Source organism: Eleutherodactylus coqui, chromosome 10 (assembly GCF_035609145.1).
Source record: "Eleutherodactylus coqui strain aEleCoq1 chromosome 10, aEleCoq1.hap1, whole genome shotgun sequence".
Lineage (NCBI taxonomy): Eukaryota > Metazoa > Chordata > Amphibia > Anura > Eleutherodactylidae > Eleutherodactylus > Eleutherodactylus coqui.
Window position 1 is genome coordinate 70,460,086 of NC_089846.1, and position 17,770 is coordinate 70,477,855.

Genomic DNA, 17,770 nt, shown 5'->3' on the forward strand with positions numbered 1-17,770 from the left:
GGTCTCCTCATTCACAATATCACTCGGGCTAAACAAACGCTGTTCGCTCAGTGAAAAACTGGTTGATACAGAATCTATATTTGTAAGTAACCGCGCCCCTAAAATATTAGCTGACTTGAAGTAAGCCAGGAGATAATAAACAGTTATACCTTGGAGGCTTTATCAAACTGCTTATTTCCCCAGTCGTCTCCACGACAGCACCAATTGAGATTGCCTCCTCCTGATAGGACAGGAACATACTGAGAGGTTAAAAGCTCCCCCCCCCCCCCCCCCCCCCACCTTCCCCACTTTCCTCAGTGTCTTCCTGTCCTGGATCTCTGAGAGGGGTTGGTGGAGAAGCCAGCCAAAGCATACTCACGGGCGGATCGGAGGGCAGTGGGTCAGCCTGTCCTCCCTTCCCAGCCAGACAACTCCCGGGACGCCACATGGGGTGGTAGCCCCCGGGCCAGGTTCCTCCCGCGGCGGCCCATGGGGGGTACAAAGCGGGGAGCCTCAGTCCCCCTCCTCCTCCTCGTATAGTCACAGCGCGGCGCTCCAGGAAGCCTTTTGACGGTGGGGGGCGGGGCGTCGCGTCACGTGTCCAGCGTGGTGACGTCATCACGCTCGCATCAGGAGACGCACGGAGGGGGCGGGGCTTAGCGCAGGAGCGCAAAAAATTCAACAAAAAAAAAGGAACCTGAGAGAAGCCAGAAGGTGGACCAGCACTACAGGTCGCAGGGTGTCTGCAGCACTGGTATAGTAATGAGTGCTCCAGCCCCAGAGACAGCTGAAACCTCAGCCACAGCGGCCGTAAGTAGCCAGTGAGGCAAAATCACAAATGGAAAATCCAGTTTATTGTGTATGGAAAATTGCATATTTACCTGCAAAAATGCTCTTTTGTCAGGGGGGTAAAAAAGATGCCCCCCACCAAGAACAAAACTCAAAAAATGCGTGGAGTGCGGGACAAGACCGTCAGCTATGTACCAGAGGCCTCTATGCAAGGCGTGCGTAGCTAGGCTAGTCAAAGAGGTGTTAGGAAGCTGGTGAAAGAAGAGGTTCGATCAGCCCTAACGTCACAGATAGCGCTGCCAGCTAAGCGCCAGAAAAAGGCGTACGTTCCCAAGGAGCCTTCCGACTCCGAGATTTCAATCGGGTCGGAGCAAGAGAAACCGGCGGCCGAGGAGTCCTCAGTTGAGGAGGACTACAAAAAGTACCTATTTCATCAGGATGACTTAACGGAACTGATTAAGTCAGTCAGGGCTACCCTAAAAATGGAAGAGCCCAGGGAACCACGCACCCTGCAGGATGAGATAGCACTACCCCGCTTACTGCAGGAACAAAGAGGTTCCTTAATGCTCCTGTAGGTTTGGAGGAATTGCAAGAGGTGGTAGCTTCCCTACAGAGTAGTGCAGCTCCGGGGACTGTGGGCTTCCCGGCGGCGTAGTGCGGCCCCGGGGACTGTGGGCTTACCTGCAGAGAGAAAATTTTTGTGGAATGCTGTTGCCATGTTTTTTTGTGGTATTCCATACGGCTGAACATGGATGTGAACCACCCCCCATCTATGTAGGAAGTGATGACTATTATCCCCAAACCAGAGAATTACCTTTCGTGGTTGGTTCTTACAGACCCCTTTCTTTGCTCATTGCTGACGTTAAAATTATAGCAAAAAGGCTGGCGAATAGTCTTACTTGGGTTATTTTGTCCAGTTCAGGGTTCATGCTATCTACGGCAATTAATATTTTTTTTTAATTCGTTTTGTTTATTAGTAATAAGCAGTCTGTGAGATACATATCAAAGAAGATTTGCACGGTATATAGTGATGTAAATAAAATCAGGGTCTTGCATCGGGTTAACATCATTTTTGTTGCTGTGTCACTCAAACTGTCTGATCACATATATATCACAATAAACTTTTTCTAACTTATAAGAACAGTAAAAACCAACTTCTGCTCTTTCTTGTTTTGGGTCTTGGGAGTTGAGAGTTTTGGGTCTTCCAGGCGTTTGTCGGTAGGAGGGGGGGGGGTTATTGGAGGAGTGGGGAGGGGGAGGGTTAGCGTAGGGTAAGTTTAATTTTAGTCAGTGGTTAGGGTAGAGTGTGAGCCTAGCCAGGCTCCCCATATTTTTTGGAATTTGGTCAGGCATCCTCTTTTTTGGTATATGATTTTTTCGTATGAAGTTACAGTGTTTACGGATTGGACCCAGTGTGAGATCGAGGGGGGCTCCGTTGCCATCCATTTCATAGCTATTTCTTTGCGGGCTAGCAATAGCGTCTTTTCGAGAAAAATGCGGGTGTGGTATGGCCACGTCTCCTCCTCCAGTAAGCCGAACAGCGCCACCTTGGGGTCTAATTCGATGGATAATTGGGGTCGTAGAAGTGAGTTCACGAGGTTTGTCACTTTTGACCAGAATTCCCTGACGAAGTAGCACTCCCAGATCAGGTGCCAAAAATCGGCCCCTGGTTGGCGGCATCTCTGGCACGAGTCCGAGGTGGCGCCACGCATTTTATGTAATCGTTTGGAAGTGAGGTAGGCTTGGTGTATGATGTATAGTTGGATTAGCTTATTGTTTACGGCAGGTGACACTGACAGATGGGATTCAGAGACGTCTTGCCATTCCTCGGGTGTGAGGGAAGTGATGTTGCGCTTCCATTTATCAAATGCTGGGGGAGGGTTGGGGTTTATTTTGGCTGAGAGGAGGTGTGTATATAAGGCTGATATTAGGCCTTTGGGTCCTTGGGATTTGAGGATGCCTATTATGGGGAACTTGGTTATGCTGGCTGTGGGGGGGGGAAATTGAGAGTTTAATGCATGTCTCAGTTGAAAGAATCTAAATAGCTGGAGGTGCGGGGCCTGTAACCTGTCGCGCAGTTGTGTGAATGTGGGGAGCGTTCCATCTATGTATACGTCTTTTAGCGTTTGTACTCCTTGGGCGATCCAGTACTGTGGGTCTGGGACGGACTGTAATGCAATAAGACCGGGGTTACTCCAAAGGGGGAGTTCTGGTATAACACCTTGGTAGCGTTGCAGTGTCTTTGCTTCCCTCCATACATTGAGAGCCAGTTTATGAAGTGGAGTTAGTTCAGAGGTTTTGGTGTGTTCCGGGAATTCTAAGAAATTCAGGAGATTATGACCTGTTACTTGCTTTGCAAGTTGTTTGTCTGCTATAGGCAGTTCCTTTCCTAGAACCCATGATCTAATATTTCGCAATTGTCCTGCTAGGTAATAGAGCCGGAGGTCCGGAAGGGCCATTCCGGCTTGTTCTTTGGGTCTTTGTAGGGTTGATAGGCTCAGCTTGGAGCGCGAGGAATTCCAAATAAATGTTGTGATTAGGGAGTTTAAAGTCTTAAAGAATTGCTTGGGAACACTCACTGGCATATGTTGTAATATGTATAAGCATTTGGGTTGGATGACCATTTTTATGAGGTTTATACGTCCAGCTACAGATAGTGGTAGTTTAGCCCATCGTTTCAGTTTGTGTTTTGTGTTTTCTAAAAGTGGGCTTATATTGTCTATTATTGCGTTATTATGGTCATATGACATAAGCATTCCCAGATATTAAAATGTTGAGACTGGTTTTAGACCATATTTTGCTACATAGGGGTCATTTTTTGGGTTAGCTTCTGTGTAGAGGATTGTTGATTTGGACCAGTTGACATGTAGTCCGGAGAAGTGGGAGAATCTATGTGTGTCATGGCTTGGACGAAGGAGTTTGATGGGTTCGATAGGAATAGGATTGTGTCATCTGCGTATAGTCCTAGTTTGCTTTCCAGGTCTGACCATTTAATGCCGGTCACGCTGGGGGCATTTCTTAATCGGATCGCCAATGCCTCAATGGCTATGGCGAACAGGGCCGGGGATAGAGGACACCCTTGTCGGGTGCCTCTTGTTAGCTGGAATTCCGCCGATGGGACCCCATTGACAATAACGTTTGCACTCGGGGACTTATATATGGTTTTGACCCATTGTTGAAAGTTAGGTCCGAATCCGAAGCGGATCAGGCAGGCTTCCAGAAAAGCCCATTCCACCGAGTCAAATGCTTTTGCCATGTCAAGTGAGACTAGGGCCCAAGGCATATTATATTGTTTGCCTAGTTGGATGGCCGTTTGGACTCTGCGGATGTTTATGGTCGTGGATTTTCCTGGCATAAAGCCCGTCTGGTCAGGGTGTATGATGGAGAGGATCACTTGATTCAGCCTGGTGGCCAGAATTTTGGTTAGAATCTTGTAGTCTGCGTTCACAAGTGATATAGGCCGATAGGAGCCGCAGTCTGTGGGATCTTTCCCAGGCTTCAGGATCACTACTATGGAGGCTTTGTAAAATGAAGTTGGGAGTGTTTTGTCTATTTGCGCTTGGTTTAGTACTTCGAGGAGTTGTGGGCCTAGTTGTTCGAAGTATTTGCGGTATGTCTCTATTGGGAGACCGTCGGGTCCTGGTGATTTATTAAGGGCCATTTCTTGGATTATTAGTTGGATCTCTTCCAGAGTGAAGGGGGCTTCTAGAAGATCGACCTGCTCCTCGGTGAGGGTTGGGAAATTTAGGTCATTTAGATACTCTAAAATGTCTGTCACTGTGTTATTAGAGGAAGAGGTGTACAGGTTAGCGTAGAATTCTTTAAAGCAATTAGTGATGGATGGGGCGTCAGTGGGCTCTATTCCGTCCTCGTTTTTGATCTTAAGGATCGTATTTGTTTGGTTTTCGCGTTTGATGAGGTTAGCGAGTAAGTGGCTAGATTGGTTCCCTAATTCAAAGTAGTGTTGTTTGGAGAAGAATAATTGGCATTTGGCTTTGGCGTGTATTTGTTGTTTATAAAGTCGGGATAGGCTAAGCCAGGCTATTTTGTTGGTTTCGGTGGGGGTTGATATGTATTTCTTCTCGGCTTCTAAGGTCTGATTTTCTATCTCTTTATCAGCTTGGGATGTCGTCTTTTTAATGTGTGAAATGGCGGATTTTAGAAAACCCCTGATGTAGGCCTTCAGGGTGTCCCATTTCAAGGCGGGGTGGGTATTGTCTTTGTGGGCATCTAAAAATAAGGAAGATGTGGAAGGGCATCTGGTCGTCTGATCCAATGAGTTTAAGCCAGAATGGGTGCAGTTTCCAAGTGGGTCTTATTTTGATTTGGGGGAATTTTAGGGTTAGTAATATGGGGCTGTGGTCTGAGATGCCTCTCGGCAGTGTGTTATATTTGAGAGGTGTACCGCTAGTTCTATGGAACTGAATATGTAGTCGATTCTTGTCAGCGCGTTATAACCCGGTGAGTGACAGGTATATTCCCGCGTTTCGGGGTGGTGGAGTCGCCAGAGGTCAACCCATCCGACGCTTTCAATTAGTTGTCTCAAGGGGGAGTTTGAAGTGGGGGTGGGGTTGGAGGGAGTATGGAATTTGTCTTTGGTAGGGTCCATTATCATGTTGAAGTCGCCTAGGCAGATCGCCTCCGCCATTGGGTAGTGATGTGCAAACGCTATAGCAGTCTGCAGAAGGTGGAGGTTATTGTGGGGCGGGTTGTATATGGATAGGATGACATATGGTTTAGAGTCTATTTCTCCGTATATGAATATAAACCTTCCTTCAGGGTCTCTGCGGGTAGCGATTGGGTTCCAGCGTATCGACTTGTGGATTAGCACAGATACGCCCCTAGAGGAGGAGGTGTGAAAGGAGTGGGAGGCCCATTGGATCCATGGTTTTGAGAGGTTGTCTGCCTTATCTTTGGTGAGGTGCGTCTCTTGCAGGCTAGTGATATGAGGGTTTAATTGTTTAATGTATGAAAATACTGTCCTTCGCTTAAGTGCTGTGCCGAGTCCTCGCACGTTCCAGCTAAGACACCTTAGGGACGTCATTGTTTACGTGGGTATAGAATTTAGTCCCCTTGTGTGTGTCTTTGGGGGTCGGGGAGGAGGGGGTATTGGCGGGGTGTGAGGGGAGGGTTGTGTTAGCGCCTGTTTGTGAAGAGCATTGTTGGAAAACATAATACAACATTTCAAACCAATAAACATTGACATCTTGCTAAAATAATACCGCAGATTATCAATGAAAACAACTAAATTAGAAAAGTTGAAAGAAGAGAAAGAGAAGAAAACAGGGAGGGACAGGGGTGTATTGAGAAAAAAGATGAGGAAAAAAAAAATTGAGAGAGAGAAATGGGGGGGGGGGGAGAAAAATCGAAAAAAAGACGAGAAAAAACAAGAAAAAGTGAAAAAGACAATTTAGCTACAATCTAATTAGAAGTAGCAGTTGTTGAGTTGTTGGGGGTATCTCTCGATGGCCTTTAGAGGCTTAAAGCTGACCGCTGGGCTCCAATAGTGTCTTTAAAGGTGTCTCGGTCATGTTGCGTACCATCTATACGTCAAGGGGGTGTTGAAAACCTAGGTCGCAACGCGGTTTGCAGTCCTGTTAGTAGATCTGGTGGGGACGGTCATCCTTTTGAAATTTCGGAGTGCATATCCAGCCACTCCAGGGCCTCCGTAGGGGATTGGAGGAAGACCGCCTTTCCCTGAGCCACAATTCGGAGGCGTGCAGGCTATGCCATTGAGTATGGTATCTGTCTTTCTTTGAATTTCCGTTTCACCTCTGTGAAGGTGGCTCTTTGTTTTTGTAGCTCCGCAGAGAAGTCGGGAAATATGGAGATCGTTGTGTTGTTGTACTTTAGTGGGCCTTTTATTCTGGCTTGACGTAGTGCAGCTTCTCGGTCCCTGCAGTTTAGGAGCCTTACTAGAAAGGGGCGCGGGGGGGCTCCCGGCTGTGGTGGTTTTGCAGGGACTCGATGGGCTCTTTCCACTGTAAAGTGGGTAGAGAAGGTGTCTTCTCCCAGTAACGTTTTTAGCCAGGTTTCCGCAAATGTTTCCAGATGGGAGCCCTCTGATTTTTCGGGCAGGCCTATTATGCGGAGGTTGTTACGGCGCGAGCGATTTTCCAAATCGTCTGTTTTAGCTTGGCAGAATTCTATTGCTCTTGTTGCCTTTTTGACCGCTGTAGTTAACGGGCGTAGTGTGTCTTATACGTTGGAGACGCGGTCCTCCATTTCCCGCATTCTGTCACGCACATTGTGTAGGTCTTGTCTTAAGAGGGAGACATCGGATTTGATCTCCTCTATTTTGTTGGTAAGAGAGGATTTGCAAGTGTTGATCGCATCTAGAAGTTGACGCATAGTGGGTTCTGGGTTTTGCCCTGGTTCGTTTTCAGGGTCTTTCGCCTGTGTGGGTCGCGTTGCACGCGGGGTGTGATCAGGGGTTTCAGAGCCGGAGAATTCTTTAAGTTTTTCGGCGGCGGAGCCGCCTTTCGCGCGTGTACTCATGTTAGATTTCGCTAGGTTGGTTTGGCGGATTATGAGAGTTGTTGTAGTATAGACGGCGTCGGTGTTTGCTTGTAGAAATCAGAGGTTTATATCTTTGTATTGTTATGGGTTGCTGAGGTGAGAGTGTTCGGTCGTCTAGATCTTAGTAGCGCCCGGTTATTTCTGGCCTAGGTCCGGCCGTGGTGGAGGGGGCAGGGGGCCGCGCCCATCAAATAGAGTAGCTTGTCAGCCGCGGGGTTAAACAGACCACCCCCATTCGGTGCGGTTTAGGGTCGGAGATGGGTCAGTGTCTGTTGCGGGGTTTTATATTCGTTAACTTGGTGTAATACAGTCCGCTCACAGGTGCACGATAGGATAGCCGGTCCCTTGGCTATTTTAGGGGACGGGGTGGCCCTGTTATGTCATGGGCCGTTTGGCCAGGATTTGTGGCTGTGGCGCAGGTCTATTCCGTCATGTGTGTTGTCCCCTGGCCCCTTATGAAAAACTTACAGTTCTGTTGCCGGCTCCGCAGGGCCGGGTCCGAGGGGGGGGTCCCCACGGGAGTGGTGTCCCGGGTGGTGCAATCTGGTGGCGACAGGGCGGCCCGGAGATGGGACGAGCTGTCGAGGAAGGATCGTCGGGGACGGCCGGGTCTGCCGCAGCCGGAGGTGAGTAGCGGGGTTTTCAGCCTGCGGGGCCGGGATCGGGTCCACGTGCGAGCACGCGTTTGGTGCGCCCTGGGGCGTTAGATGTCACCGCTATGTAGCGGTAAGGAGGTTGCTGTGCGGTGGGTTCGGCGGGGCGCTATCCCCCGCGGGTCTCTCTGCCGCCGGTCCGGGGATGCTCCACGCGGCCTCTTCAGGGGAAAGGTGCCTGGCAGCGGCGCTCCGGAGCGACGCAGGAGGAGCGCACAGCCCCGTCTCGGGCGCAGCCGGAGGCGGGTACCCACCGACAGGGAGCGGACGGAGTGCCTCGGTTCACGGAGCCGGCCGCAGGTAGGCGGTGTCGGGGCGGTCGGAGCCGGCTGGTGGATTACGGCTTCCGCGGCGGCGGCTCCGGCTCGGGTGTATGAGGGGCGAAGTACCTCGCACTCCAGGAGCGAGACTGACAGTTTCGGTGGGGGGGTTACCCCCTCCCATCTCACGGCAGGCGCCGGTCTCCGTGGCTCGGAGACAGCACAGAGGGGCTCCGGTCCGGCTGGGACAGTGTGTTCAGCCCTGGACGTCCGAGAGGGTCTCCCGCTGGGTGGTGGGTGGGAGAGGATGGTCCGCCGGGGTTCCGAGGCAGCCGGGCGACGAGGTGAGTTGGAGAGGTCGTCCGTGCCCGAAGTGCGGGAAAGATGGCGGGCGTTGGCGCCTTTTCTCGCTCGCAGCTCTGTTAAAGGAGTTAGAGGGTTGCGATTTCCTTTAGTTGCGGTCCAGTTTTTCTCTAGAGGTTTAGGAGCCCATTGGTCTCGTTTGGGTTGGTCTGGTTCTGGTCAGGCCAGGATTTTGGACGGATCTTGCTGTTCCCCCTGGGGAGCTCCTCTCAGTTGCGACTGTTCATGCTGGTTGCAGGCCACGCCCCCACGGCAATTAATATTTGGAAGCTTTTTCTGAATCTGCAACTACTGACATAATGTGGGAGAGCAGATAATGTTCTTACTAGACGCTGCTAGAGCATTTGATGGTGTACAATGGGCCTTTCTGTTGGAGGTGATGAGTAGGAGGGATTTAGTTCCACTTTCATAGGTTGGGCACGACTACTGTACGTTGACCCTATAGCTTGCGTGGACGTGAGTGGGAGTCGTACAAATACATTCTCATTACATAGAGGAATGCGCCAAGGTTCCCTGCACTATTTTTTCCAATAACGATTGAACCCCTTGCAAGTAAAGTAAGAGAAAACCCGGACATAATGGGATTCAGATATGGTGCTTTTAAAGGAAAAAAAATTGCATTGTATGTGGACGACCTATTCTTGGGTGATGCTGAGCTATCGCTGGAAAAAACAATCTCCGCGATTAACTAGTATGGGTGTTGTTCTAGTCTTAACATTAACTGGAAAAAATCCATAATAATGCCTGTGGATAAGCCTTATGTTGAACAAGCCCCGCTATCTGTACATCAGTTTTTAAATCTTTGCAAGTGACTATATCAAGAACTCTTTTTAACTATGTTAAACTAAGCCTGGACTGGCTGCTGTCTGGTGGATATGCCCTACAGACCCCCTTTCTCGGTAACAGGTAGAGTAAACCTGATCAAGATGATCCAGAAGCCACAGCTGCTTATTTGTTGCAAAACGTACTGCAGTGGATTGTTCAGTAATTGCCTATGGCGCAAGGAATGTGGACACTCAGTTACTCTAAAGAGGAGGCTGGGCTGGCCTCACCTAATCCTAGGACATGTTTCCTAGCCTCTCCGACGTAACATTTTAGAGGATGGGAATCGGAGGAGATGCGGGATGCCATCAGCTTCTAAAGGGCTACTTTGATGATGTACACTTGTTTGTTTGGAATTACACTTAAATCTAGGCACCTCTAAAGCCTCACTTTCCCTTATGCGTGCAATTTGGTGGAAATATTAAAACATTGTGTGGATTAAGGATGAAGATATAGGAATGCGCCACAAGGTCTTCTAAGGTTCTTAATCACAGATATCCGATCCCAAAAGAAATCGGGAGAGCTGCAGGACAAGATAGAGGGTTTCTCTTGAACAGAGATAGCCCCCGTATGGGAATGAAGATGAAGGTCTATTAGAAAAATATGTCACTGCGCTGCATGATATTATGTGAAAGCAGTTAAAATCTAGGATGCCAAAGTAAAGGAAGAGACCCTTACTGAGCAGGAAGGGGGGATGTGATATCCAAAAGCCCCCTTCTTGAAGTGTCCACTCCAATGAAAGATTAATAACGAAACGGTCCCCAAGATGTAATCCAAGGTTCTTTTTAATAAACTGGTCCGCAGATTATCAGAACAGCAAACGGCTTTGCTAGATTTTAACTGCTTTCTCATAATATCATGCAGCGCAGTGACATATTTTTCTAATAGACCTTCATCTGTGTGGATTAAGGGATGTGCACAGTGTACCCCAATTTGGGATACCCCTTGGTTACAGGGCTAAATAAACTAAAAGACTTAGAAATTTGGAGGAACAGAGGTACCAAGCATGCATCTCTCAGATATTGTCAGGAACAGAAATAAAACCATTTGGTCAACTACAACGTGATTCTTGTCTACCACGCACAGCTCTACAAGTACCAGCAGCTGCGTCACTCCTACCAGGCAGGATCCATTTCTATAGAAAGGAAAATGCCCCATTTCACGTTGGCTTATATTGGTACCTATCCCTCTGCAGCAGGGAAGATATCGTTGTTATAAGTTCACCTACAGAGACACTTAAACTAACGAAACCCTGTTATGACTAAGAGATGCAAGATAATAAATACAGAGTTTTGTTTACCTGATCATTTCGGTTTCAGAAAAAAAATATTAAAATTGAATCTGCTAGAAAAATGACATTTTCTAATTTATCGTTCACTTTGCTTTAGTTTCTGTGAAACACCTAAAGAATGGACAACATTTGTAAATGCTGTTTTGAAAACGGGGAGTGCATTTTTCTTTAAAAAGTGGTGATTTCATAGGGGCTTCTAGTATAAAAGCCTCAAAGTTGCTTCAGAACTAAATTGATCCCTTAAGCAGGTTTTGAATGTATTCTGCAAAAATAGATAATGTCACTGCACTATAATTTTTGATGTTTAAAATAAAGGGGATCTTACAATAGAGCATGGAGTGCACACATGGTGAATGGCATGGTTGGTGCGAGGATCTGTCTTACAAGCAGAAAAAGGCAAAGTTCTGTGAAGTCAGAATTTTTTCTCTAATAAGCACAATGTATGGACCAGCGTAAAATACAATGTGTCACCAAAAAGTCTCAATCACTTGCCAAAGTATAAGCAGTCCATAGTTATTAGCACTTAGCGGTACATGCAAGATCTAAAAAATGGGACTTGGTCAGTAAGGTCTAAATTGGTTGCAGGGGCAAGGGTTTAAAAACAAACACCCCTTCTCATTTAGGTTATTGTAGTTTTTTAGATGTTACATAGAATATTAGCAAAGTAGCATAACTTGTATGTTGTATCAGAATGCTTTCTGCTCGAGGTATGGAGTCGGCATGGGGTACATTGTAGACCTAATAATTATTTTTCGTGTTTTTCTTATAACCGAATTACTTGTTGCATTTCAGGGTACTATGGAAGAAAAAATCTATGATCGCCAGGTCACCAAGCAGTCGCTCTCCTTTAGAGTCATTGACCAACAGCAGATAGAACGTCACTTTACCATGAATGAACTCACAGAGCTTTACACTTTTGAGCCAGATCAAATAGATGACCCCAACTCCGAAAAGAAGAAGAAGAGGGAGATTCCAAAGCTGCCGAAGGTGAGCGGATTAACCTTTAATGTATAGGGCCTGAAGGGAGCCCAGGTAATCTAATTCTTTCACTTTCTGATGTCATTTTATATAAAGGAAGCGTCAGTGGTTACCTCCACGTGGTCTTTCCTGGGTAACGCAAAGAACCATGCAAAATGGTGAACATATTTTTTTCCTCGGTATCTCTAAAGTAACCACGACTTCATAAGATTTTCCGTGTGAACACCAGATAAACACCAGTACCAAATTAACTCGTGCGAAGCCGGGTATATCAGCTATTACTAATATAAATGCAAAAGGAACGGTCTGTCTCCCTTTCACAGCTAAACACCGGAGCAATTTTGATGAAATCTGGCAGGGAGATAGCTTGCATCTTGAGGAAGGACATTGGCTAGGTTTTATCCTGAAAATGTATAGAGTTCTCCTGGGAGCGCTACAAGATAGATTTATTTGGTGATGCGCATCAGTGCCGTGCGGATGGGAAGGGGTAGCACATCTTAAGCTATGCCTACACAAATGGGCAGACACGTGAGGGCAGATGTTGCCATACACATGTGTTTATCAAGTGAGGCAGAGAGGATGGGAAGGGATTGCATATCATAAGCAAGGCCTCCCCAAACGGGCAGACATCATTGCTGCACGTATACGGTTATTAAGTAGGCAGTATTACCTGGTGTTGCCCAGGATTACAACTTGAACCAAAGACACATTAACATGAATTGAGATATTAAAGAAAATCTGTGTTGCCCATAGCAACCAATCACAGCGCATCTTTTATTTTACCTTAGCAATATTTTAATTCCACGCATTACGATAAAACTGATGGATTTGCCTTTTCAATTCAAAAGGCTGCCATTCCCTCTACAATAGCATTTGTAATTACTATCGATAAGGCTGAAGGGCAAACACTTAAAGTAGCAGGTGTACATCTAGAAGAAACATGTTTTTCTCCTGGGCAGCTGTATGTGGCGGCTCATGTGTATACAGCCCACAAAACCATTGATATCCTAGCAAAAGATGACACGACCAAAAATGTACAGAACTGTGCTGACAGCAGATCAGAGTTACAGTTCTTTCACTATTTCAATTTTTTTTCTTTCAATATACAGCAAAACACAGATTAGATTTAAAAAATACCTATTCCAGGCGGACGAAGTTGCGGGTAACAAGCTAGTTCTGTATATAACTGGGATGGAGGCCGTTGTGGTTACCGCACACTGCGCTGCTCATCCCTTACCATTATGCCGCACTACTACCTCTACATGACGAGTCAGGACTAGAGATGAGCGAGCATACTCGCTAAGGCAAACTACTCGAGGAGAGCGGGGAGGAACGGAGGGGAGATCTCTCACTCTCTCCTCCCCCCCCCCCCCCAACCTGCTCCTCCCTGCTCATTTCCGCAACTCACCGCTCACCTGCGCCGCCAGCTGAATCTTTAGAGACGAGTGGGCAGGTACTCGCATAAGGCACTACTCGCTCGAGTAGTTTGCCTTAGCGAGTACGCTCGCTCATCTCTAGTCAAAACCCAGTTAGAAGCTCTGCTGTAACGGGAGTAATGTTCTGCAGTCCTCAGTTGTCCACATAACAGATGTGACCTTTGCAGCTCTAATGAAAACAAAGATCTGGTACCGTGTTAGCCAGTAGAGCAAAATGTGATTGTTCTCAGTAAGAGAAACGACGTAGTCTTGTAGATATGAGACCTTTTAATGGCTAACAAAAATACATGATGTAATAATAGCGAGCTTTCGTACCAACGCAGGGGTACTTCTTCAGGCTTATGGATTGGATCTGAAGAGGCATGCATATTTATACACACTTATAACATACATACTTATGACAAGGCACAGATATGGATGTGATTGGTTCGCACTTAAAAGGAATTCTGCAACAGCAAACAAACTTTTTTTGTCTAGGCACTTATAGCGGAGTGAAAGTTTTATGGTCCCTAAATTACTGTTGGAGGGGGGGAGGTCATCAGGCTTGACTTTCTACAAGAGATACACAAACATTTTTAGCTACGCACTGATAAGGGAGTGAAAGTTTATGGTCCCTGAATTACTGTTGATGGGGGTCTTATCTGTGCAATCAAGTCTCACACTTCCCATTCACGCATAAATCCTGGGGAATAATTTAACCCAGTATTCAGCGTGTCAAAGGTTGTTATCAATTTATATTCCCAAATTCTTCTGTGGTTTTGTGACTTGAAACCACCCTTCAATATCAAAACTCTCATATCTCCTATGTCATGTCCATGGTTAGAGAAGTGTTCGGCCACAGGTAATTCTCTTTTTCTGTGTTCAATTGTATGGCGATGAGATCTCATCCTGGCTTTCAGTTTCTGTCCTGTTTCCCCAACATAAAGACCCCCAACAGTACATTTACTGCACATGATCAGGTACACAACATTGGACGAGGAACACGTAAATGTCCCTGGGATCTTATAGTCCTGCTGTGTGTTGGGGATCCGTATCCTGTCCGTAGTCAGTATATGTGAGCAGGTCTTACAGCTCCTTACATTACAGGGATAAGCTCCTTTTTGTGTGTCAGAGGGTAATGCACTCCTGATTATAAAGTTCCTCAAGTTAGGAGGTTGCCTGTAACACAGAAGCGGAGGGTCCGGGAATATGGTTTTATGTTGGGGAAACAGGACAGAAACTGAAAGCCAGGATGAGATCTCATCGCCATACAATTGAACACAGAAAAAGAGAATTACCTGTGGCCGAACACTTCTCTAACCATGGACATGACATAGGAGATATGAGAGTTTTGATATTGAAGGGTGGTTTCAAGTCACAAAACCACAGAAGAATTTGGGAATATAAATTGATAACAACCTTTGACACGCTGAATACTGGGTTAAATTATTCCCCAGGATTTATGCGTGAATGGGAAGTGTGAGACTTGATTGCACAGATAAGACCCCCATCAACAGTAATTCAGGGACCATAAACTTTCACTCCCTTATCAGTGCTTAGCTAAAAATGTTTGTGTATCTCTTGTAGAAAGTCAAGCCTGATGACCTCCCCCCCTCCAACAGCAATTTAGGGACCATAAAACTTTCACTCCGCTATCAGTGCCTAGACAAAAAAAGTTTGTTTGCTGTTGCAGAATTCCTTTTAAGTGCGAACCAATCACATCCATATCTGTGCCTTGTCATAAGTATGTATGTTATAAGTGTGTATAAATATGCATGCCTCTTCAGATCCAATCCATAAGCCTGAAGAAGTACCCCTGCGTTGGTACGAAAGCTCGCTATTATTACATCATGTATTTTTGTTAGCCATTAAAAGGTCTCATATCTACAAGACTACGTCGTTTCTCTTACTGAGAACAATCACACTTTGCAGCTCTGTCACCCTTAGTTCATGGAGAAGGTATTGTACTTTGTGCACATCTTATTGCAGTGCTCTCCTTCAGACGAACAAATACCAGGAGCTTTCATGTGTAAACCTGCAGCAATGTTCTCCAGGAGGAGCGGAGCGGCTACTAGATATTTGCTGAGAGAATTCCAAGAGGAATTCTTTGCTTTTCACTGCAGAGGTTCTTTGAAAGGTAACTCGCTTCCCTGCGCCATAACCCCCCCCCCCCCCCCCATGCACACACTTATCCTGCAGAGAGCTTTCCCACAGACAAAGAATGCCAGTGTGAACCCAAGCTTGACCTGCATATTAGATGACTTCCACAGTGGAATAATGGCCTTAACCTCAGAATGGAAACTTGTCCCTTTTCAAGGAGAGATTGATGGGACGCCATACCTTTTGAGATCAGATTTAGCCTAGTAGGATAAGGTTTAGCCAAGTAAACAATGGGCTATTTTAACCTTGGCTGGTAATGTTGCTGAAGTCTTCCTCCAGTTCCTGTAAATGCATTAATTGGTTTGGGTACAGACCACCAACGGTGACCTCGCAGCTGTTGAGTTTCAAGGGTAACTTTATGTTGGGCGCAGCAGTGTTTGAACAGACTCCTTATTCCTCAGCACTGGGGTTGCCTCTCTAAAATCGTGGTTAAAGTCCTGGTAATACAGGCCTATTTCATTATAGAGATTTGTGATATACAGTGGATATAAAAAGTCTACATACCCCTGTAAAACTGCCAGAATTTTTTCATGTTAAAAACTCACACAAAGATGAATCCTTGTTTTCCACCTTCCAAGTTTTTGACTGCACAATTCTATTGGAAAACAAACTGAAATATTTTAGGGTGGAAAAACTGGAGAAAAAAACTAAAATAATGTGATTAGTATTAATTTTATGGTGTGTATATTTATACAGTTAATTGAAAATGCTCCATGTAAAAGAGGCATTAGGCACATACTAATTAATGCTCGAACTCCAAGGTGTTCTCTGATGACCCAAAAAATACAAGAGAAGTTGGCTGCAATGTGCTTAGCGCCATATAAATAAGCCACAGACATTTTAAAATTCTATTTTGTGGTCCGATAAAACAAAACTAGAACAGAAAATAAGACACACAGGTCCCTATCAGAAATTATAAATTTAATCTCTTAAACTTTCAAATAGTATTATTTAAGCATACAAGACAATACTTTCCTGCAATAATAATAATTCTGATTAGACAAACAAAACAAAAGCAGAAACAAATAAAGTAATTGATTAAGGCAGTCGCATTTAAGAGATCATTATCTGAATTCTCCAAGGGACCCTGGAGGTCCCTTCCAACTCTACCGTTCTAGGAAATACGTTCAAAGGATTCCCTGAGGACGTATTTATGGAAGCGTTGCAGAAATCGAGGATGTGGGGATATGTGACTTGGTGAAGCGCATGACTTTCAACCTGAAGTTGTGTAACCTGCGTTGCCACTTTGTGATATACTCAATAAAATAAGATTGTTTTAAAAAAAACTAGAAATTGTTGGTCTTATGGATTAGCAATGTGTCTGGATGAGAGAGAACAAAGCCTATGCTGAAAGGAACAAGCCCAGGTATCATTCGACCTTCCAACAGGACAATGATCCCAATCACTCAAAGACCAGCAAGTCTTTGTTTCAAAAATAGTCCTGGTAGAATCTGGAGTGGCCAGGCAGTCGCCTGTGTTGAACCCCATAGAATATTTTTGGTGGGATCGGAAGAAGGTGGTTGCAGCAGACAAATCCAAGATTAGTGGGTTAAATGTTGTTTTTAGAGGTTTTCTTGATGATGGCAGCTAAAAAAACATGTTTTGAAGCAACCCTGTGCTGCTTCTTCAGTATTGCTAGTGGCGGGCTAGAAGCTGGAGTTGGGCTAGGCATCATAATGGAACCAACTAGAACAGTAAAATGGTGCTTTACTATGTACTAAAGACACTTATGAAGGAGGTGAGTGACTCTGAGGCTGAAGTACTTATTAAATGTAGCATGTTGTGCTGAATTTGGAGAAATCACTTGTTCTATTAGTTGTGTTGAGCTATTTAAATTTATTTTTTGATTGTTTGCAAATTTGTCATATATACCGAATTTCCTAAGGGAGTTGCAACTATATAGTATTTGTATTGAATGTATCATGTGCCCCAGAGTGGCACCATCCTGTAGTATATCCAATCTGTATGTAAGGCATACACAGTAAGTATTTACCAGTAAGTCACAATGCGAATATTTTTTAGGCTGGGCTCACACGTATGTGAAATCCGTTGCAGGCCTGGCCTCGTAATGTTCTGCGTATCACTGTGCGCTCACAAAGGCGGTCATGTGCAGCAAACCTTTTTTTTTGTTTGTTTAGATCTCCTCGCTTAGCGATGACGCAGGTACCCGCAGCCCGTATACAATGTAATTGCATATGAACTGCCGGTATATCTGATATCCTAGAACATAATGGGCTGTATGTCCATGAATTCTGCAGTAAAATAGAACATGCTGCATTCTATTTTCCTCAAGCGGATTGCGCAATTCTGACTCGCTTATGTGTGCAGAATTGTGTAATCCAATGTATTTGATTGATACACTTATTACCGTGGAAAAAACGCTTGCGGAATCCTCATTTACTGCCCTCTCATGTAAGACCAGCCTCATCTAAAAATGATTTAAACAGGGCAAATAATGCAGTTAGCAGTTTATTTGAAAAATTATTTGAAGCCTTCAGATTAGACCAGGAGCAACCTAGTGTGTTTAGAGCATTGCCCGGT

General features: G+C 45.6%; 1 protein-coding gene across 1 annotated transcript in view; it reads left to right on the forward strand.

The window, feature by feature from the left end:
* ATRX (ATRX chromatin remodeler) overlaps nt 1–17,770 on the forward strand; it is a 263,566-nt gene that overhangs the window by 215,929 nt on the left and 29,867 nt on the right. The window contains exon 29 of the mRNA XM_066582073.1: nt 11,469–11,663. Coding sequence (XP_066438170.1) covers nt 11,469–11,663 — 195 coding nt within the window. The remainder of the gene's footprint in view (nt 1–11,468; nt 11,664–17,770) is intronic.